The sequence below is a fragment of the Nomascus leucogenys genome, chromosome 13 (genome assembly GCF_006542625.1).
Source record: "Nomascus leucogenys isolate Asia chromosome 13, Asia_NLE_v1, whole genome shotgun sequence".
Lineage (NCBI taxonomy): Eukaryota > Metazoa > Chordata > Mammalia > Primates > Hylobatidae > Nomascus > Nomascus leucogenys.
Window position 1 is genome coordinate 97,467,936 of NC_044393.1, and position 24,054 is coordinate 97,491,989.

The following is a 24,054-nucleotide window of genomic DNA, read 5'->3' on the forward strand; positions in this document are numbered from 1 at the left end:
GACAAGTTCAAGTATTCTTTATTCAGAGTTGAAAAATGTACCACACTGCATTATTGCAAAAATTCACTGGTACAAAACACTTTGCAGCTGGTGAGAAGGCAATAAAAAGTTGATTTTTAAACTCATTACTATAAATTATTCTTACAGTACTTTGCAAATTCAGAATTTCAAACTGCATTTTCTTTTTCTAAATTGCCCACAGTACTCGAGGTTCCTGAAGCTAAGGCAGCTGTTTCAGAGAGGAGGGGGAGGAGGTAGCAGATGTCAAGGGATTTCCATTTCTCTTTCGATGCCAACATACTTCAGGGCATCAGCCTGGCTGTATCTGAAACAACAGGAAGGAGATGAGATGTCCGCTGGATGGCCACCCATCCAACAACACAACAAAGCCTGCTGAAGATAGTGGGTACATTAAAATGTCTTAAAAAACCCCATCCAATTACACAGCTGCCTGCATAAGGGCACATTCATAGAAGGCAATGCATAGGTCTGTGTTGCTGGCCATTTAATTGAGACGCTGCCAAGTTCTGAACAAACCTGTCTACAAGCATTCCCAGAGCTTGACCACCCTCCCCTATGCCTCTGAAGCAAGTGGCCCCAGGAAGGCTGGTCCACATCAGATGTTTAGGCCTGACGCTGGAAAGGCAAAATAGAACCATGGTCTGGAAAAAATGATGACCATAGCAAAGAAGGCCAAAGAGCAGCCCGCCAGTTGCTCCCCCAGGTGAAGAGAGAACTGGAGTGCAGCAGACACCCAGAAAGGAGCACAAGAAGCCCACCATGGGGGGTGAGGCCACCGGGTCATCCTAAGGAAGCTCCACCCCATACTCTTCATTCAGAGCCAGCCTGGAGTGAAGGCAGCGGCCTTTGCTAAAGTGGGCCCTTCACTCAGACCCTGTCTGCCTCACTGAGAGCTCTTCACTGTGCAACGGCCATTAAAGGCCAGCCTGAATATGCAAGAACACAGTACTCAAAGACAGCTTCCGGATGGGATGTACACGGGGCCACAGGAGTTCATTAAGTAGACAGTCATCTGACTGCACCTAAATCTGTATTCAATGGCTGACTTAGATGTATTCCACAGAGCTTGACAGTGTTAACTGGCAGCCTAATGCCTAACCACACGGATACCATTGGTGGCCCACATGTCCCAGGCATCCCCACGGGGTGATCAGACAGCGATTTGCCAATAGCACCTTATAAAATGGTAATGATATGTGTAATAAGTATTATAGCAAACAATAAATTAAGTAGATCTAATCCATAAAGATATACATAGTATACTGTCAAGTAAAACCATGTTGCAGAAAAATCTACAGGACAGTGTGATCGCACTCATCTGGAAAACACTCCACGAGCAAGCATGCAGCATGCAGCATGCTATGAGAAGGTCTAGGACTCACCCAGCTGTCAACAGCAGGGTGAGAAATGGGGCTTTCTGCATGGATTTTACTCTATTTTTAAAATAAGCATGACTTGTATAATAAATAAATGGATAATAAATACATAACAGGAAAGTGTAACCTAATTCCCCACTAATGCTATGGCAAAGTGACTCGTCAAAAGAAGCAAAGAACTAAAAACCCTCCTTTGTCCAGAGTTCACAATCCAGTAGAAAAAGCCCTTAGAGATCATGCTAGAAATGTACTTTACCAACCTGTAATCAAAAAACAGCTCTTCGCCAGTCTGGATGGCTCTCTTGGCAAAAATACCTATCCTGTGATCACCGTTAACCATCATAACTGGAAAGAGACACACTGGTGTCAGTGAGCATGAAGACAGGCCACGGGGGGTTAACTGACTTGTTCACATAACAAACAACTATCCCAGAAGTATTCAAGTCCACCATCACAGGATTGAAAAGGGAGTTCCGATTCTGACGTCAAAGGTACCTACCTTTTGCATAGCAGTTTGGATTTACCGAATGATTTGCAAAACGAATTTTATTACCCTTGCGGGTTGCATCCACCACAAAATCTAAAAAGAAAAAAATAAGCACAGCCCAGTGAATAATTTCAGTTATAAGTAAATCAGGTTATTATGATTCTCTAAATGCAACTGGTTACAGTTCTTCAGGGTTTGCCTGCAAAAGCAAATAAATCATTCAAGCAACTTCACTCAGTAAGAAATGACATTTGGAAGAACACACTATTGTTCCAGGTTAAAATTAATCACCTATAATTCAAGATGGTATCTGATTCAAAAGCTATTAATTATCAACTATAAACATATATTACTGAGCAAAACATGGCAAAAAAAAAAAATCTGACAAAATTCTTCCAAACATCATAGGCATTTTCACATTTAAAATTAGTTTTTTTCATTATAATGTCTATAAAGCATTCACAGAAAAAAACCTATTCTACTTGTTCCAACTAAGAGTTTCTCTGAATATCTTACATGTTAAGCCTACCTCCATTTTCACATAATCCCACCAGAAACATCCCTACACAGCCTTACATTCTACCCCAGAACATCAGCTATGAAAGCAGCTGCCTTTCCTCTCAGTCCTTTGAGAATATCCAGGGGAGTCTGGAAGATGGTTCCAAGTGCAGTGCTCCTCCCCTCCTTCCCCACTCAGAGGCACTGACTGGAGGAGGTGTGCTGAGCTGCCTGAACACAAGAGGTGAGGTGAGCAGCAAGAGCACAACGTCCCCTTCACAGCCAGATGCTGGGATAGCGCCACCCACAGACAGCCGGGCCTCCACAGAGGCGGTTTCCTGCACATCTAGTCTATCTGCTCCCTGAGGAACTCCTTGCTCCTCCAGTTCCTTTCAAACAAGCAGCCCCCCATGCCTCTAAGGAGATCCTCCTTCCGGTCACCTCACTGACCTCTACCCTCGTTTCTGAACACTCGGCCGGCAGAAGGCTGCCACATGCAACTCAGAGGAACTCACTGCCTCCCAGCTCTGAAACATACCATTGTTCAAGTTGAACAGAAAGCTGCACATGTATTTATCATACACTTTCCCTCTTCTGTCAGCTTCATCTTGAGAAATAATCTAAAAAGAAAGACATGGGAGAAAATTCTTTTGGATAAAGGTGATCAAGCCTCACAGAACACACAAAAGCGCAGAGTGAATACTGGACCTTCTGGAGAAAACGCGACAAAAAGGGTCACTACAGCCAAGTTCTCCTTCCCATTCAGTCTGCACACTGATAAAGAATAACTGTATATACTAAGGACCCCAACTCAGAAATATTTCCACATTCTGAAGTAATTATCCTTGGAGAAAGTGAGGAACCAAAGTCTTTTTGCTGAATTTTTTTAAAAAGCCAGCTGCACTGGCTCACGCCTGTAATCCCAGCACTTTGGGAGGCCGAGGCAGGCAGATCACCTGGGCGCAGTGGCGCATGCCTGTAATCCCAGCTACTCGGGAGGCTGAGGCAGGAGAATCGCTTGAACCCGGGAGGCGGAGGTTGCGGTGAGCCAAAATCACGCCATTGGACTCCAGCCTGGGCAACAAGAGCAAAACTCTGTCTCAAAAAAAAAAAAAAAAAAAAAAAAAAAAAAAAAAAAAAAAAACACACAAAAACTATTTGGGTGAGGTGGTTCCAAACTGAAGCTAGGCCTATGATTTTTCGGTAACTTGACAATTTAAAAGGTGAATAACTAATGACGTTATTTCCAGGTCCTTATCAACTAGGTTGTGGATTAAGCAGATACTCTATGGTAAAGCTCTTGTTCTCCCTGTTGTCCCTAGATGAGAAAAGCTAAATGTGGCTAGAACCAAGCAATCCTGTTTTGTTTTGTTTTTTCCCTCTGAGACAGGGTCTCACTTTGTCGCCCAGGCTGGAGTGCAGTGGCACAAACATGGCTCACTGTAGCCTCAACTTCCCAGGCTCAAGCGATCTTCCTGCCTCAGCTCCCAAGTAGCTGGGACTACAAGTATGCACCACCATGCCCAGCTAATTTTTGCATTTTTTGTAGCAACGGGGTCTTGCCATGTTGCCCGTGCTGGTCTCCAACTCCTGAGCTCAAGCAATCCACCTGCCTCGGCCTCCCAAAGTGCTGGGATGGCAGGAGTTGGCCACTGTGCCTAGCACAATCCAGTTACTAAGCATGCAAATCCACAAACACCCAGCAGTCTAGGGTGAAAACGCAGTTTATGGCAATTCATTTCCAATCAAACCCACAGACTTACCTAATAAAATCAATCTAAAATAAAGAAAAGTTAGTATATACAATGCCACCTGAATACAGGTAATCAGTGCCTTACCTCTCCACAGTATTCTGAGATGAATTCATTTTTCTGCACAGGATCTTTGATAAAAATCCCCCAGCCTGCCACATCAGATGGTGCCAGCAATAGATGCTAGAGAATAAAACACAATCACATAATCAAAAAAGGAGGGTGAAGATGGACTGGGGACAAAGGAGACTACAGCATGAAAACAAAAGCTATCACTTTAAATCCTCAGACCTGTTTGCTCTACGGCAGTAATTCAGCACACAGCTTCAGTCAATGTGAAAGCTGCTGAGAATGGCTAACTATGAACATTATGTTTTCCTTATACAGCAGATAAGAATCTCTGTCTTACAGAAAACCTTTAGGTAGTGTTGGTCCTCTGCAATGACCATCGTTCAACAAGGTGCTCTAGGCCTGCTGCACTTTTGGCTTCCCTGTTTCTTCAGCCCTTGATTTCCTCAAGTAATTCACTTTCAACCTGAATTTAATATAAAGACACCACCAAATCACTCTTCCTCTCCATACCTTTCCCTCTACTTCCCCCAAGTGATTCTATTAATAGTTACTCCATTTTCAGCCCCAGGACACCCCCTGATTCTTCACTGGCGTTGGTTCCCTCAAGCCCATAGCAGCTTGGCTTTGCATTTGTTCTTCCGCCCCACCTCCTCAGGACAACACAAGAAACTACCGGGAGGTGTTCTCATGATCTTGTCAGTCCAGGAGGCTATTTTCAGCAGAAATGTCAAGATGATCACTGCTGTCAATTATGTATTTAGGGATGTGTTCCCATACGCCAATTTTTCATCACAGCTCAGTATTATGCCTTCATCCAAAATTTTCTTGTGACCTTTACAAAGGCTTCCTATCTGTTCCTATTCTGGACCATCTTACCACTCACCTGTCAGGTGAACTTCCCAAATAGCCTTCTGATCAGAAACTAAATTAGCTAAATACTGCTATGCAAATGGAACCCAATTGGTAAAAAGTATCTACACAGTTTAACATTTTTAAGAGTTAAAAAATGTCTTACAAAGAGGACATGTCAGTATGAATAGAATTGCCCACTTTCTGAACAAAGTGAGGAAGGAGTACAATGGTAAGTTGTTTGGGGGGGGAAATTGAGATTTTTAGGTCTGGGCGGGTATGCCATCGGAAACTGAACCAGAGTCACTGTGATCCAATGACCTAAATGGACATATAACTGCCTAGAGTAAAATGATCTAAATGTCTAACAGAAAAGAAAAAAGTCACAGCTAAAAACAAAAATAAAAAACCCACCACCCTGCACAGCTCTCTGCCATAAACAGACTTTGGTTCAAAGACACAAACAAAACCAAGAGAACTTCAATGTTTTGCCTGGAGCAGAATTTCTGGTAGAAGGGGACTTGCTGGTAAGAAATGTGTTCTCAATTATAAATAAATGGTCCAACAACAAAGATATGTCTACTCTACACCACACACACACACACACACACACACACACACACACACACACACACACACACACACAGAGCGTAAGAGCAGGTTAATGGGAGCCTGCAGGATTTGATCTCCTGCTCCTTTACAAGTCTTGTGACTTTGGGTTTCCTTACCCGTAAAATGGGGTTAGCACTTATTCCTCACTCACAGGGTTAGGAGAATCAATGAACGAATCCACTAAAGCACTCAGAACAGCCTGCTATTTTTACATGCTTAATAAATGTCAGCTATTATTATAAAAAGAGCTGACTGAAGAAAGAACTTATCATCTGCCCTAAAAAAAAAAAAAAAGATACGAAATTTCCCAAATACATGCTGCTGAAGTGTCTTTTGCTCAATCATTACTTCCTGGCTGATAGAGTTAAATCACCTACATACAATTCCCCAGACTAAAAATATATATTTCCTAGCTGGGTTTTTTTTAAGGTTATTAAACAAACAGAAGTAAGTCTATAAAAACCTGCCATGGGAAATTTTGTCTTTTACTCTACATAGCAAGGAATCTATAAATTCTCTTTGATGAGAATGAGTCTATATTTTGATAGAAATCACCATTTATTTGCATTAAGGATACTAGATAAACTACTATTAACTAAAAGAGAAATTCAAATAATCTATTAAACAGCTAGAAAAAATACCTCTTATTCCTAAATCTGATACCATGAATGGCTACTTCTCAGAATGTGCTGGTTTCTCCTACTATCAGAGTACAGTGCTCTATATAAAACTGAAGAGACTGCCCAAGGGTGCATTACCCAGAGAAAATTATCAACACTTTCTCATCAGTTGCACCTTTCAAGGATCACTTTTACTTTTTGCTCCAGCTAAATCATCTAAGACAATCCTGACATTTGCATCACTAAACAGCTAACTACAAACAATCTTCCAGAAGCAACTTGTTGCTCACCTTTTTGGAGCCCCGCTGAATACTGCAGTTCTTGCAGGACACATTTTTACTGTCCCAATGGTCAGCGGCTCCACAAGTAAGACAGAGGTCAGGGTCACACTCTCGGACAGCCAGGTAGCACGGGCACTGCTTGGTGTTGCACTGTGCTTTGCAGCGGCATCCCGGAAAGCGGTTTTGACCTTCAGAGAGAGATTTGGAGGTTCTTCACTCATCACCATCATCACCATATGCAAAAACTTGCAGAAAGATACATGGCAAGGGCTGTACTGGGCATGTGACTGACTCGCAACCCTCACAACCACCTTATTACCCTACTATATAGACAACGAAATGGAAGTATTAACAGCGAAGTTATAGCTGTTTGCACTGAAAAAGACCACCATTGAGTTGTTTTTCCATTTTTCATTTGTTAAATAGTGGACATATTTAAAGTAGGTGTGAATAAAGGGTCTGTATGGAACAATATCCATGGTCCTTGACCATTCTAATAGCCCCTGGTTCTAAACACTCCCTTAATACCCAAGCTTCATGTGCAGTCTCATTAAACAATTATAAAAATCTACTGTGTTTACACTACATTCCTTTAATCTGAAGACTAAAACCCTCCTAACTGACAATTTCTGGTGCCCAAAAATTATTTGGGTAGCTCCTTCTAGATTCCTCTTACAATCTGTGCCAACCTTAATACAACTTAATTTAAATGATCAAAGAAGAAAAAAATAAAATTCAGGTTCCTTTAATACAACTTTGCCTGCCTCACACACATAGACACACAACACCCAGGCGACTGACTGGCCACTGGCACAGGGCCAGGTATGGGGCTCAATAAATACTTGTCAAATTGATGAGTTTCGTCAAGTAAACAAGGGAGTGCTCCCGTGTTCTTATTTTTGATTTTTTAAATTGCTAACCAAAGACCTATTTAGTTCTCATGCAATTGCATCAAAGCAACAAATACTTACACTCTGAACTACATTGACAAAACTTTTCACAAAAATTTTGTGCTATCACACAAGGGCACGAACTGTCACAAGGCTGCCGTGGATGATCACAGGGTTGATAGTTGTAAACATGGTTAGAGGAGCCGTCTGAGTAAAGATAACATCATGCAGGCCAATGAATCCAGGGAGATGGAAACGATCATACACAATTAACACGAGTACATTCTTCCCTACTACCTGTGGAGTGTGGCTGGCCTGCCTTTACTGAATGCATAACATTACACATATTCCGGTTTCCAAAACGATGGCAAAAATACTCTCCCACCCCCAAGTGCTTATGAGTTCCATCTACAGCACGGCTACATCTCAGTCCCATCCCAAAGCACTTCTCCTTCAACTGACTCGGACTCACACCTTCCAGTCAGCCTCCACTTTACAGAAGAGATTCATCAGTAGACATCCTCCATTCAAATTGGTTTAACATACAGAAGGCAATTATATTAGAATAACCCAAGCTCTAATCCAGTTACTATTCTAAAACAAATGAAAACAAAGCAGACATTGTTAAGCTAATAATGAGGGGAATGGAAAGATGCTAACCCTTTTTCAGCTGTATCTTTCTGCAGTGCGCAGCCCACAACCTGCAAAAACAAAGAAAATTAAACCAAACTTCTGCAGGAAGCTACAAATCCAACAGAGAGCTGCTTAACTGGATCTATCTGTGCCATGAATACAGGAATGCGTTAAAGCCAAGAGTCATGCCCTGCCCAGTTTATATTTGCCATCAGTTTGAAGCAACTCAAACAGCTTGATGGCTCAGGCTGCCCCAGGTGTGGCAAGACGTCATTTCCTGTGTTCATCCATGACTCCTAGTCAGAACTTCTGAGCTCCCAATGCTGCACCAAGCAGCAGGTGTGTCTGCCTGTTGATTTATTCTGATGTGGATGACACTGATCACTTCCTCTTATTTCAGGCATCATAAACCAATCAAGTGAACTACATGGTCAGAAATAACCAAAATTTCAGAAGCATCTCCTAAAGCCTAAATAAAAATAAAAATAAAAACTTGACTTTAAAAACACTCTAAATTGGGTTGGCCCTACACTTATTTTTGTTAAAGTAACAAAATGTTACAGTAACAAAACGTAACATGAGCCTGTACACAATTTAAGAAGCATAATCTAACTGTACCCTTACCTACCCAATTATGTTTCCCATTTTCAAAAATGTGAGGTGGAGGTATGGGGAGATTAGAGCAGATAGTCCATTCATCAATTTTTCTGGCTCTGCATTTACAAATCAAATCAGCCTGAAAACATTCGCTAAGGTGAAAATAACATTCACACAGGCTTAAAGTTAGGGTACCCAATTAGGAGTATCGGAATGCAATGCCACACAACTTAGAAATTCAAGCTCCTGGAATAAAAGATACTTCTAAAAACTGGCCCAGAGCTCACATCAGAAACACAGAACATTTCATGATGTTAAAGTAATTGCTTATGTAACCTTTACTGCAAAAGCTACTAAATATGTTTTTCTTAACCCAAATGCAGTCTGGTAACTGTAATTTTTATGACTCTTAACATACCAAATATACTGAAGGCTGCTGTATTCTTATAGAAAAATACTAGCAATTCCCAGTGGAAATAAGATTCCATAGTTCTGTTTTTGATGGCAGTTTAAGGTGTTTTAAAAACAGACTACGTAGAAACCAACGACAGCCCTTAGGAAGGGCCTTGCCTGCAGTGTCTATCTGTGTTGACTTCTCTAAGCAGCTTCATGACAGACTCACCGGTGTTTCCTCTTCTTTTTCCTTGGAGGAGTATCCACATCCTCAGCGGGCGCTGGAGCTATGATGCTAGATTCTTTGACTCTAAACTCATACACCTGACAAGAGGCACAGTCACAGAGCCATGAGGACAGTCTTATTTAGGCAAACCATTCTTATACTCACGCATACCAGAAAAATGTCTTTGTCTCTTCTGTGACACTGCTAGATGCTGGGGATATAACACACATCGCTGTCCCTACCCTCATATTAGGGGTAGCGGTAATTATATTCTGGTCAAGAACTGTGATGCTAAATTTAAATTCTTACTAGCTTTTAAAATCTACTCCTATCTAACCTTAAAAGTCTACAGTGGGGAAATTGTGTAACATACCTGGAGAATAATTTTCATTCAATTCCCTCTTGGGAAGAAAAAAAATTATTTTTAGGAGATGAATAGGAGCTTAGTAATAACCAACAATTTTCTTTGTTTGGACAATGAGTACATTTTTATCTCTACGTTTGAAGCTCTTTTAACAACATTTTTATCGGATATCTTACCTGTCTACATGTTTTGGTCCCAATTAACCTAGCAATGGCACAGAAATTGTCATAGTAAGTGCCAATGAGGACTCTAAACATTGAGGCTTCAGCACCACTCCACTCCACATTCTCAGGAGGTTCAATATTTGGCTTCATCTTTATTGGTGTTTGACACCGAGAATTTGCTTCTACAAAACCAAATGTAAGCACCGGTCAAGAAATGATTGGAAATAATATTAAGAAGTAAAATTCAAGGTGTGCTTAAGAAAAAAGCAAAAAGATAAGGACAACTAAAATCCAATCGGTAAAATACTAACATCAGTAGTTCACATTTTCTAACAAAACTACTCATAGAACATCAAGAATATTAAACCAAATGATCCAAATTTCATTATTCCCTACCTGAGAAAGATCGAAAAAGGAAAATGGCACAAAAAATGAGAATAAAGTGCATCATCAACTTTCAAACATCCAAGCAGGGCAAACACCACAAGCTAGGGTAGGGGTGGAGGCAGGAAACAAACAACGCAGCTACACATTCTTGAGATAACTCTGGTCTTAGACTCTGGTCTTTATACTGAAACTAACCAACTAAGAAAATTATTCAATGCATTATACATCCTTAATCCTCATAATATGAACTTCCACGGAACAGTAAAACCCAGTTATTAGACGTGTCTTACCAGAGGAGCTCGAAGTTTCGTCTTTCTTCTCTTCTTCTTCTTTATCATTGTTCTCTCCCCCCGTTTCAGTCCCTGCTTCCCTATCACTGTCTGTATCCTTTGATTCCAGCACATTAATGGTGGGGGTGCTGGGCCTGCTACTGTTATTGGGAAGCCGTCCTCTTCTGCGGCCTCCTGGGCGTTTTGGTGGGGTCTTTATCCGCTCAGCAGTGAGAGCAGCAGCGAACTCCTTTGCTCCCTCCTACGAAATGAAAAATGTCAACATCAGGGCAAAGTTCTAAAACTCATTTTGATGGAAGAGAAAAAAAATACTATATAAGCCAGGTTAGTCAAAAAATTTATCACATTATCCATGTATCACAAATAATCACTTGCATGTCTAATATACTTGTTCTGATATGCTTTTGATAGTCTGAAAATTTCAGAAAGAGAAATACGGGTTCTATATATTCCTAGAATGGTACAAAAATCAGGCAAGACAGTTCTATATTGTGAATTTGTAAAATATATTAACTAGTTATAATTAAGTTAAAATATAAGAAGATAAAGTATGAAATATACTTCATGTAATAAAGGTAATTATCTCTATGGACATACAGTCTATTTAAAAGTGAATCTTTACAAAAGAATCATATACCTAATGTGTACGGAGTCAGACTACCTATGCAGAGTTTAAGATAATGCATACCTCTTCGTGTTAATATTTAAAGTATACAAGAACACAAAACACAAACATGCTTGACTTTGTCACTTCCTGTCTTACTATTAAAACATCCAACATTTTTTTTTTTCCTGTGAAGGATACACAGCCACAGGAAGACATGAAAGGAACTTCAGGAATAAGACTGTGAGGGTTACATCTTGCATTATGAAGTACAATAATCCAGTCTCAAAGTATAAAACAATGGTAAGAGCATGGTTTATAGAGACCACAGAAACATTTTAGATGAGCCAAACAAAATTCTGCCTTGTAAAGAATATTATAATAAAACAAGTGCTCAAGAATTCCATTTTTTTTAGTGGAAATAGAAGGGAGAAGTTTGACAGCAGCCAACAGTTTTATACTTCATTCTACAAAAACCAAATTGCTTAAAAATAGGATACCTTCTGCAGGTGCCATTCAATGAATCTTCTGTCCAAAATCCAACAGGCAATATATACCCATTTAGTTCCTAGGTAGGAGTGGCTTGGTTCAAAGAGGGGAAATGGTAAAAATAAGAGAGTACCCGTAAAAAACAACTTTTCTACCTCATATTTTCCTAACCCCTTACCTTTTCTCCATCATTTAAAAAGAAAAAATCTGTGGAACCTATCATATAGCTGAAATGACAGTGCACCTAAAACTCAAGCAGAGGGATATGGCTATGAGAGGGGCTTGGGATCTACTGCGTATGATTACTGCATGCCTGCTTTCTAAGTGGACTATCTGTGCCTTGCAACTCTCATAGACTTTGTGGAAGGCATAAAAGTCCTTGATCCTAAAGACCTTGAAATGTTGCTGAAGAGATAACACAGATTTTAAAAAGAATAATACCACATTAATGAAGGACTAAAATGTGCAGTACATGAGCTATGGAAGAAACAGCATGGGTGAGAAAGCTCTGTCTATCATATGGCCCATAACAGCACGGGTGCAGACAACATTAACGCTGACTTGATCACCTCCACCAAAGTGCAAAATTAAGTCCTCTCAAGTACCCTCTGCAATAATAAGGCACTAAGTCTTACCAAATGCTGGTAACACTGTGGTCCACAAGGTTTGTTGTCTAGAGCTGTTTCTGTGTTCTTCCGCTTATAAGTGTTGGGTGTTGCATGAAAAGCTGCAAAAGAAATGAAACAAAGAATCTAATATAACTATAAAATACTTACTTTTTCACTTTTCCAGTTTCACTGGAAAAGTCAATTAATGGATTATAATCTTGCTAATATGTGGTTTACGTTACTTTATACAACTTTCCTTCAGGCTCTTACTGAATGATCACAATGTATTCTCCATTCCTCCTCTTCCAACCATTAAGCAGGAAGGAAAAACAGTAAATTCTGGAATGAGTCGTGATTTCTCATTTTTCTTCTTGCAAGTAAAACTGATGCACATAACTACGGTTATAAACATTTACTTAAATTGAATCTTACTATCTCTCTTTAAGCAGTTGATAGTCCCTCTACAATTAAATCAGATTTCCTATTTTTAATTCTGACATACAATTTCTTGATTTCTAAAGAAAGGTCAGCAATCAGCTTGTCATCAGTTGTAAAAACTCATTTTTAATGATAAAGAGGACAGCCCCAGATTACTAACACTCAATTCCTGTGAATTATACCCAATCCAAGAACCTGGTGAGAGCTTATAGTGTCTTGCCACAGAAAATTACCATGTCAAAAAAGCGGATTTTAGAAAGATACACCGTTTGAAACCTAAAATTCCAAAATAATGCAACAGAAATATTCAAATGCGGATACACTGCTACATGAAAAGTGTGAACACTGACAGCAGTGCAAACTTCACAGAATTTCTTGCAAAAATTTGTTTCCTCGTATACAAAAGGGAAATGCTGGAAATGGACTATTCAGAATTATACAAGATGAAAATTAATTTGGAGAAAAACAAGTGACATCTCCACAAAACAAATCATCTTTTAAATATTTGTAAAAAGCTATACTTAAAGACTGATGAGAAAAGGAAGGAAAAAAAAAAGGACAAAGTTGTGTTTTTAAAGAAGAAAAGTTCAAGGCTCAGATTCTGTTGGAAGTGTGTGAGCAATTAGGCTCCAGACAGCCTAACACCAATACTAATCTGGTGCCGGATTACATTCGCTTAGGAACCCTAATACAACTATTTTTCTGTTTATGAGTTAAACTAACATTGTAGCTGGTTCTCTGAAGAAAAAAAATACATAATTTAAAATATAAAAACCACTTCTTAACAAAAAAGTGACCATGAAATATATAGAGAACAAGAATATTAACAAAAATAAAATGAACATTAGAGAACACGTAAACTTTATACAAATAAATCTCAAAACCTGGATGTAAAGAATAATTTTCTAAAACTCATCCAGAAGAGACAGAACATTTATCTCTATCTACCAGCACTACTAATTTTTAAACTGTACTGAAAATACAAGCTAAAGTAGCTAGAAAAGACAGTTACAGCTCTTTTAGAATTTGTCTAGCAGGCTTTCCAGTTTTTATCAGAAAGCCTCCCCACTCCCTGCCCCCGCCCAACCAAAAAATAAATAAATAAAGTAGGTAGAAAAGAGAAAGAAGCTTCAGTTATAAAGACTGGATAGAAGGCAAAACCATTAATAACTACAGACAGTATAATTACACAGCTGGAAAACTCCTAAGAATGTACTGAGAAACTGATAAACATGAAGACAATGCAGTAAGGTAGCAGGGTACAAAACAGAAGACAAAATGTGGAAAACGCCTAACAGCAGCAGCAAGTTTAATACCTAGAAATACTCAACAAAAAATGTACAAGAGTCACAAAAAGAAAACTTGGGAGGTAATTAAAGGACACAAAAAGAGAGGTGATAGTATGGTTAGTTAGACTTAACCCTTATATTTTAAAAAGAAGTTAGGTAATTTCTAAATTTAATGGGATTCCAATAAACATACCACTAATTTTTTTTAAAAAGAACTAGACGAACAGATTTTGAAATGTATACAGGCTGGGTGGCTCACGCCTGTAATTCCAGCACTTTGGGAGCCCAAAGTAGGAGCATCACTTGAGGCCAGGAGTTTAAGACCAGCCTGGGCAACATAGTGAGACCCTATCTCTAAAAAAGAAAAGAAAAAAAGAAAACGAAAACTAGCCAGCAATGGTGGTGCATGCTTGTAGTCCCAGCTACGCAGGAAGCTGAGATAGGAGAATAGCTTGAGCTCAGGAAGTCAAGGCTGCAGTGAGCCATGATTGCGCCACTGCACCACTCCGGCCTGGGTGACAGAGCAAGACCCTGTGTGTGTGTGTGTGTGTGTGTGTGTGTGGTGTGTGTGTGTGTGTGTGTGTGTGTGTGTGTGTGTGTGTATACCTCTCTCTAAATAAATAAATTCATATAGAAAAACAAGAATTGCCAGGAGATCTCTGAATACCGCCTCATGAATAGACTAAAGAAACACAATGTTGAGAAACCCAAATACATATGGCAACAGGCAACAAAGGAAATATCTCAAGGTAGTGAAAGATGAACTTTTCAGTAAATGAAACAACTAGGCAACTTTGGAAGTGAGGAGGAGGATCAGATTTATAATCCGCATCATATTAAATTCCAAATGGATCAAAGATTTATGTTTTTAAAAATGAAGCCTAAAACATACTAGAAAAAGTAAGAAACCCTTTATAATCTTGGAATGGGAAAGCTAACTGATGAAATTCAACTACTTTTTAAAAAATGTTTAAACTGACCAGGCGCAGTGGCTCACACCTGTAATCTCAGCACTTTCAGAGGCTGAGGCGGGCAGATCACTTGAGGTCAGGAGTTTGAGACCAGCCTGGCCAACATGGCAAAACCACATCTCTACTAAAAATACAAAAATTAGCTGGATGTGGTAGCACATGCCTGTAGTCCCAGCTACTCCAGAGGCTGAGGCACAAGAATCGCTTGAACCCAGGAGGCAAAGGCTGCAATAAGCCAAGATCACACCATTGCACCCCAGCCTGAGTGACAGAGCAAGACTATCTCAGAAAAAAAAAAAAAAAAAAGTTTAAACTTTGCTTATGGGACTTTTACCAAATAAACTTGAAAAAAATTGCAACTCATATTTCAAAAAACCGAATTCCCTGATTATATAAAAAGCTCCTAAGACATCAAAAAGACCTATGAGACCAAGAATAAAAATAGGCCAGGCGCGGTGGCTCACACCAGTAATCCTAGCACTGTGAGAGGCTGAGGTGGGTGGATTACCTAAGGTCAGGAGTTTGAGACCAGCCTGGCCAACATGGTGAAACCCTGTTTCTACTAAAAATACAAATATGAGCCAGGCAAGGTGGTGCGCGCCTGTAATCCCAGCTACTCAGAAAGCTGAGGCAGGAGAATCACTTGAACCCAGGAGGCAGAGGTCACAGTGAGCCAAGACTGCACCACTGCACTCCAGCCTGGGTGACAGAGCGAGACCCCTGTCTCACAAAATCAAAAAAACAAAGAATAAAAATAGTTCACTCTTCAACATACAGGAAGATCCTACCCTCAAAGGAATAAAACCCAGATATTAAAACAATGCTTATCACCTGTGGGAAGCAGAGATTAAAAAATAAAAACAAGAATTTAAAAATAATGCTAAAAGCCATTTTTCACTTATAAAATCAATTTTAAAAATTAGTTTGGTAACACCTTCTATGGGCAGGGCTCTCTGACTTTGCTGGTAGGGCTTTAAAGTGCTGCATCCCCATATGGCAGGTCATTTGGCAATACCTAAATAGAGTTTATCAGGTAAACTTAAACTTGCATGAAATGGGTACAGATATTTGCTGTGGCACCATTACAGCATAAGGCTCAAAATAATCCAAATGGTCACCATTAGAGACCAGTCCAGTAGGTTCTGGAACCTCCTACAGCACAGGCTATGCAGCTATACAGATAAAGCTAAAAGCTACAATATTAAATCCCATCCTTATTCCAAAAAAAGGGAAAAGCCTGAATGCTATGGCACCATTTAAATAAGATGGTCAGAAAAAAAGAGTATCTTTATACTTGTCAAAGAAACTGTAAAAAAAATACAAGAGAACTAATAAAAGTGGTTAACTATTAATAAAAGTGGAAGGAGTGAGGTAAAAATTCGAAAGATGGGGAACAGAAAGTCATTGGGAGACTTTATGTACACATTTCCATACCTTTTTTTTTTTTTTTAAGAGACGGGGTCTCACTCTGTCACCCAGCTGGAGTACAGTGGCATGATCATAGCTCACTGCAGCCTCAAACTTTTGGGCTCAAGCAATCCTCCCACCTCCGCCTCCCAAAGCACTGGGATTAAAGGGATGAGCCACCGCGCCCAGCACATCTTCATATTAATACTTTTTGGAAACGTAAACCATGTGAATGATGACCTATTTTAAAAATAACAACAGCTAACAAGAGCCAGGTACCATTTTAAGTATCTTCCCCACATTAATTCATCTAATCCTCACAACAGCTCTGTAAAGGAAGTACTACCGTATCCCCAAGATAGAGACCAGAAAACTAAAGCACAAAATGCTACATTCAACATACAATCGACCAGGCACGGTGGCTCACGCCTGCAATCCCAACACTTTGGGAGGCCAGGGCAGGTGGATCACTTGAGGTCAGGAGTTCAAGACCAGCCTGGCCAACATGGTGAAACCCCGTCTCTACTAAAAATACAAAAATTAGCTGGACGTGGTGGCGGGCGCCTGTAATCCCAGCTACTCAGGAGGCTGACAGGAGAATCCTTTGACTCCAGCAGGCGGAGGGTGCAGTGAGCCGAAATCACACTACTGCACTCCAGCCTGAGCAACAGAACGAGACTTCGTCTCAAAAAAAAAAAAAAAAAACAGTCGTGTGCTGCATAACATGTGAGTTAATGATGGACCACATATACAACAGTGGTACCATAAGATAATACTGTATTTTTACTGTATATTTTCTATGTTTATTATGATTTAAATATACAAATACTTGCCAATGTGTCACAACTGCCTCCAGTATCCAGTACAGTGGCATGCTGCAGGGGTGTGTGGCCTAGGTGTGTCACAGGCTGTACCATCTAGATTTGTGTAAGTACACTCTGTGTTTACACAATGCCAAAATCACCTAACAACACATTTCTCAGAATGCATCTCCATCCATAAGTAATGCATGATTGTATATATTTAATGATTTATTTAGTAACTTATTTTACCTAAGAAAGATATATCATTTGTGGTATTTTCTCCAAGTTAATGTAAAACAATGAAGTTCCTACAGAACTCAATAGGACTGAATGATGAAGACACTGGCTGTACTGTAAAAAGAAGTAAAAGTGGGCCTAGCACAGTTGGACCCATGGCCACCAAACGCTATGAGGAGGCAGCCAATTAGCCCCATGAAAGCCAACTTTATTAAAGTAAAATATTCCTCTCTTCTTCCCAGCTAGAATAATGAGATAAGTAACAGGTTCAAGATTCAAGTAAAAAAAAAAAAAAAATTACTCATCTCTGAATAGCACAATAAAAAACTCTTGTAATGTTTACAAGTAGTGTCCTACTTCTATGGTTCATTTTTACAGCAAAAAACTTTATTAAATGCTACATCTATAAACAACAAATTGGAAGGACCTTTCAGCGACTCCAAAATAGTGCTTCCACTCCATTATTTTGCTACAGTGATATCTACATACAATGTACAATATTCTTAATAAAAACTGGATGTAATTCATAAATTGATGGTGTGTAAAGGGGAATTAAAATGAAATTCAAGACAACTATTTCAAGGGCTTAACTGTCCAATGGCTGAAGCAACAAATGGATGACTTACTACGAATTTTTAAAACTACCAAATCAATTTAAACTAGATGAGGAGTCAGAACAAGAGCAAGGAGGTAACAATATAATGATAATTCTAAAAATCTACTTCAAGTTTTTCTATTTTAAGATAACTAAAGCACTAATACGTCACACACAAAAACAAAACTTAACATTTCCAGACCAGTGTATACATCACTCAACACATTATTAGCTGCAGCAAAAACAAGTAGAGCAAACACTTAGAAGGAGGTAAGGTACAGCTGCTTGGGCAAGCTTAGAAAGACGTAAAGACGTATCATTGGTGAATGAGGAGGAATAAATCTGTCAGTGGTAGGCACAGGAACTCAAAACAACAAAGCAATGTGGGGCCGTTGAGTACAGGGGAAAACGATTTTACAATGGGTCAAAGCCCCTAAAGAAATTACCATGCCATAGACAGACGTACTAAAATACGATATAGGAAAAACCAAACTATAATAAACAAACTACTCTAGGAAAATTAGGAAGTATTAAATACATTTTCAAAATACGTGCCTCAAAAGTAGTTGATGCTTTTAAACTGTGCTTAAAAGTTTCAATCACCAGGAAAATTTACTAAGAAACCACATTCCCTAGAAACGCCAGAGGAAAAAAGTACTTTTGTATATACCATACTTAAATTTTCACTAAGAACATTTTACGTTTTACTTGTATTCAAATGCAGGCATTTTAAAAAAAACAACTTACCCAGAGGGCAAAAAAATAAAATTAAATTAAATTAAAATTAAATAAAATTAAAATAAATTAAATTAAATCGACAAGCACTTACCTGAACATTTTTTTGGCCAATTTCTTATTTAACACAATTTATTAATCAATATCAGCAATGTTGCTCTGGGCTATCAGTTCATAATAATAGTTTTATTGTAAAACAACTGCTTAGTTAGCACTTACGGGAAAAAAAAAAATCACTGACCTGAATTCCGTATTAGTGGAAAATAGTAGTCCAAATGAAATACATGCAAAAGATTTCAGAGCAATCCTCAAGCAACAAAGTAAAAATAACAATACTGAGATCTATTTTTCAAAGTAACTACAAGATTAAATGATAAATTCTAGTTGTAATAAATGATATCACTCTCCAAGCTGCTTTAAAACATCATTCCACAACAAAGATAGAAAATGAAAACGTACAATAATTGCACTTACGATGTAGGAAGCAGTCATATTTAAAACATCGCCTACAGAAAAGCGTATGAAAGGAGTGTAAGCTTTGCTCTCTCTGAACAGATTTAGCGTTTGGTCCATCTATGTTGGGGGTACATTCAGGAGGAAGTGCGCCTGGGAGCTGCTGTTCGGTGAGTTCTTTATATCTGACATTAACCAAGAAAAATTTAAGTAAACATGAAACAAAAATCACTTTTTTGAAAACAGTTTCTAAAAGGTTTCCATGTGTTACTTTTGATGTTTATCTTACCTAAAACATAAAGGAATGGCTCCATTTAGATAAAGAGCCAACTAAATATTGTGCATGGTGTTATCAAGAATCAAATTCATCGATATGATTCAAATGTATCATGGAAAAGGATATTATATTAGTTTTAACTAAACACCAAATTTCTACCAGTATCCAGATAATTTTCCTGTAAATGTACTACTGTAAATTTTATGTGTATATGTGTGTATATAAATTATACATATGTATTTATTCTATCTACAGGAAATATTTTGTAATGCAGAGTACCACAAGTATACATGTTGCTTCAAGTATCTTGCAAACATTGTAAACAAAGTGTAGTGGCTCATCCGCTACATTGATTCCATTTTTAATAAACCAAAATGGTGAGTTACATACCATACAGGGCAAGATTGCCTCAAAGGAACAAATCTTACTTTTCCTTTAGTTCTTCTGCTGTGCCCTTATCTGGAAACATTGAGGAAATGGCTTCAAAAATTTTATCAGAAGGAAATTTCCGAGGTGGGCGGCTTTCTTTATCTAAATGGGAGAATATGAAAGGAAAAAAAGAATGGAAGTAAACAAGTTTTTGATCTTTCATTTTCTCCACCCAACTATGTCTCTATAACAAAGCTGATTTTCTAAGAAATCATCTCAATTTTGTGTTTTACTTACTTCTCACATACTTTACATGTCTGTGGAATGCCAGTCGGTCAAAAACAAAATTCAAATTCAAATTCAAATATGAAAAGTTTTAAGAGCACTGGGAAGCAGAAAACCTAGGTTCTACTCCCAGCTCTGCTACTAATTGATTTTGTTACTGAGAGTGATCACTTTACCTCTTGGGTCTGTTTACTCATCTATAAAATGAAGGAGCTGAACTAGATGATCAATAAGGTCAATAAGGTACCTTTTTGTTATTTTCTCTTTTTGAAATATGCTTTTTAGAAATTGCTATTTCACCCGCCAAATTATTCTATGCTGCCTTAGCATGAGCTTTGCCAAGCAGAGAACACCAACTATTGACTGTTTCTTCCCAATAGTATAATCTTGTAAGTTACTTAACCTCTCTAAATCTATCCCCTCAAATAGAAAATGGATCTGATAATAACATCCATCTCATGAAGCCATTATGAGGATTAAGTGAGCTGGTGCATAATAAGTGATTAGTATACAACTTGTACATAATGAGTATCAATGTTATATATTATAATGATGCCCAGTGAAGCACACAAGAAATTACGTTCTTCGCTAGCCAAAGGAAACAAAGATACTCAAGTGAAGATAATGTTGCAAGTATTATGCTTTTTTATTTTCTTTTTTAAGGCAGGGTCTCACTCTGCCACCCAGCCAGACTGTGCAGTGGCACAATCACAGCTCAATGCAGCCTGCACCTCCTGGGCTCAAGCAATCACCCTGCCTCATTTTTTTACTTTTTAGTAGAGATGGGGTCTCACTATGTTGCCCAGGCTGGTCTTGAACTCCCGGGCTCAAGCAATCTGCCCACCTTAGCCTCCCAAGTGCCAGGATTACAGGGTTAGCCACCCTGTCTGGCCACAATATGCTGATTTTGATTATACTGCTATCAATGTGATATTTAACAAAGAAAGAAAAAGAGAAAGAAGAAACTAAGCCCTATTTCTACTCTTTCTACTGTTTTTGAAAGAAAGCTGTAATGGCTACACAGAATCCTAATAATCAGGCATACCATCTCGGTGATCCTCCAGATCTTTCTGCTTTTCTTCTCTTTCTTCAGGATCGTCTCCATCATCATCATCGTCATCATCATTATATTGACCAAGGGCATTCACCAACTCCACAAAAATTTCATCATTTATAAACCCACATTCTGAAATGCATCAAATGTCAGAAACACACAGGAGAAGTAGTAATGTCAAAAGTTTATGTATCCTTTTTCTACTTTGGACAAAACAGGCATAGTCTAATAACTAGCACTAAAACATTATTATTGAAATGAGGGGAGGAAAAAATAAGACCATTTTCAAGACTGGCGTTAGGCAAAGTTAGGAAGCAAAATTATCTTTAATACCTGCTACTTTCTGTTGAATAGCCCCTCCCCAAAAGTTTCTAGTAGAAAACTGAATCTTCCAGGAACTGATTGTGGCTTTAGCCTCCTCCCAAACAATGGAGCTGTCCTTTAACTGATCATTTCAGACTCTGCTTTCTGCTGATAATGACAGTGGATGATGATATTACAAATATTATCTTTTCAGACACTTTAACAGGGCCTCCTGGACACAAAAAACTGAAACCATGACTCTAATGATTGAATTTCAGGTACTGTAGTCCCTAAAGGAGCGGTATTTTTTAGCAGTAGGGGCTGCTGGAGCCCCCATATACCACAGAAGCAGAGACCCAATCCTAATTAATTTTACTACTAAAGAATCTTAAAATCTACGTACACTCAAGTTCTATTTAATTTACATGTTATTGCCATTACAATTTATGTTATAACCAACTATGCATAATTATCAGGTGGCAAACATGATCCTCCTAACTAGGTTTCCCAAAAATAGTTAGGGAAAATACTGAAAATCTTAGGCCTGGGCCGAGGTTCAGTCCCTTATAGTTCAGTGCAAAACTTAATTTTAATATTAAAATTTTTCTCATGCCCTATATGCTTCATAAACAAAAGTGTCTCTCAATTCTTTAGCCCCTTTTTCCAAGAGAAGAAGCATATGGCTCACCTCTATCCCCGTGTACTTTTCCATCATAATTTTTTATTAGTTCTTCAATGAAAGTACCATCCTGGTCTAAAACTTCATCTCCCATATAAGGAATGTTATGTAAAACAGTTTCATCTTCCACCTAAAAGAAAAAAATATATTTAAAAAGCAGGTTTACTGTAAGTATCAAATGTGAAATAACTAAAATACAACCTTTTTTCATATGTAGATGTCTTTACCTAGTTCTCCAAATTTAAAATACTAGTCAGAGAGCAAACTCTAAAATTTATCAAAAAGTGAAAGACCCCTCTCGCCAATAAGCATATCTGAGAAAACTGTTGACAGAAAAAAAAATTTAATTCAAGAAAAAATACTGCACTTAGTCTGTCATCAATCATTAAAACTTACCATTATTTTACATACCTCTAAGAAAGAAAAAGATGCTCTAGATTATGAGAAGACATCATCCGTTTGTTTTTCTGTTTTTGTTTTTGTTTTTGAATTGAGACGAGTGTCTCACTATGCTGCCCAGGCTGGTCTCGAACTCCTGAGCTCAAGTGATCCACCCGCCTCGGCTCCCAAAGTGCTGGGATTACAGGTGTCTGGCACCATGAGCCACCATGCCCAGCCATCATCGGTTTTAAGGCACACTTTAGATGTTAATAGAGGATGATGAAATATGGTATATCAAGATCAATTATAAAGACCCATACCAAAAAACTACCGTAAGACTCCCAAACTCCACTTGATGATCCAGTTATTAAAACAGCCATTAACTTATAATAGTTTAAGGTAAAATGAAAAAAAAATTTAAGACATCCAATATAATAAAATTCTAGGGATACAGAGTATTGATAGTCATTGAAGTTTATGCCAAAAGGGTATGTACTTATGTAAAATAAGAACATTCTACAAAAAACATAAAATATTTCAATATTTAGATGAATGATATGAATATCAAAGTTGACAGTGCTAGTAAAGATGATAGATGAGTTTTTATCAAGCTTTGGAAGACAACAGAGAAGAAAGAAGAGCCAATCAAAGAAAAGTTAAGACAGAATAGAATGCTTAAGAATACAAGGTAAAGAAAGTTGACATTCATAGGAGGAAGAGCATTTTCAATGAAGAATAAAAATGACAGTAGTTATAGATAAAGACTGGACAGTTCTGAAGTACATGTTTAAAGAGACTAATTCCAAGTGAAGACAAGTCTAAGTCTTAAGAGGCCTTTGAAAAGGGTATTGGTTGAAAACAGAATTTTAGAAAGATAATTCTGATAAGCAGAATGAACTGGCTATGCCTGACTGGGAGGACACAGAAGCTCTTTAAAAGGTGAGATGGCGTAGACTCGGCCCGGCACTATGATCATGGCCCACAGGGAAGAACACGCTGGGAAAGGCCACACACAGGACGAGTAGCAGCCAGGAAATGTGGAAAAAATCTCAAATAATCCCTAGGTAACAAATTTAGGACAACTGTCGAGTTCATAAAGATAACAGTACCGTAGACAGACAAGGAAAAGAAAAAGTGGGATAAAAGGAGCATATAATTAAAATGCAGATTTTAATGTATTCATATATTCAAATTCAAGCTTATGTACACACTAGAGGCCTGTTTTCATCTCATTTCACTTGCACCAATCTCATTTAAACTAGGGGTTGATTTCTTTATATCTAAGCCAAAATTAAGTGACACTTAGATATTTTGTCTTTTCAATCATATCCACATCATCCTGCTCTCCAAAACATATCTTAGTTATAATAAAGATTGTGTGCCTAATCTGCTTTGGTCAGCAAAATCAGACAGGGTCTGGCTCTGTCACCCAGGCTAGACCAGCAAAATCCATGGATGATTCATAAATTATATTTAATGACAAATTTAAATAATATATTCTTCCAGAATTTCAGTCTGTGAAAACGTGAAACTTCCCTCAAGGTCATGCAATGCAATTCTCAAACT

At 38.4% G+C, this 24,054-nt stretch overlaps 1 protein-coding gene and 1 non-coding gene across 2 annotated transcripts in view; one reads left to right on the top strand and one right to left on the bottom strand.

Annotated features, from left to right (window-relative positions):
- Window positions 1-24,054, bottom strand: part of EZH2 (enhancer of zeste 2 polycomb repressive complex 2 subunit) — a 39,219-nt gene continuing 15,165 nt past the window's right edge. The window contains exons 4-19 of the mRNA XM_030826097.1: window positions 22,117-22,237; window positions 21,117-21,257; window positions 19,846-19,948; window positions 19,162-19,325; window positions 12,240-12,331; window positions 10,512-10,752; window positions 9,847-10,016; window positions 9,310-9,404; window positions 8,118-8,158; window positions 7,539-7,664; window positions 6,577-6,755; window positions 4,221-4,316; window positions 2,921-3,002; window positions 1,897-1,977; window positions 1,658-1,742; window positions 1-325 (exon numbers count right to left, since the gene is read on the bottom strand). Of these exons, the coding sequence (XP_030681957.1) occupies window positions 265-325; window positions 1,658-1,742; window positions 1,897-1,977; window positions 2,921-3,002; window positions 4,221-4,316; window positions 6,577-6,755; window positions 7,539-7,664; window positions 8,118-8,158; window positions 9,310-9,404; window positions 9,847-10,016; window positions 10,512-10,752; window positions 12,240-12,331; window positions 19,162-19,325; window positions 19,846-19,948; window positions 21,117-21,257; window positions 22,117-22,237 (1,878 nt within the window). The 3' untranslated portion in view covers window positions 1-264. The remainder of the gene's footprint in view (window positions 326-1,657; window positions 1,743-1,896; window positions 1,978-2,920; window positions 3,003-4,220; window positions 4,317-6,576; window positions 6,756-7,538; window positions 7,665-8,117; window positions 8,159-9,309; window positions 9,405-9,846; window positions 10,017-10,511; window positions 10,753-12,239; window positions 12,332-19,161; window positions 19,326-19,845; window positions 19,949-21,116; window positions 21,258-22,116; window positions 22,238-24,054) is intronic.
- On the top strand, window positions 13,654-13,715 carry LOC115838112. Its single transcript, XR_004033158.1, has one exon. It is a non-coding gene; the product is annotated as a U7 small nuclear RNA (small nuclear RNA).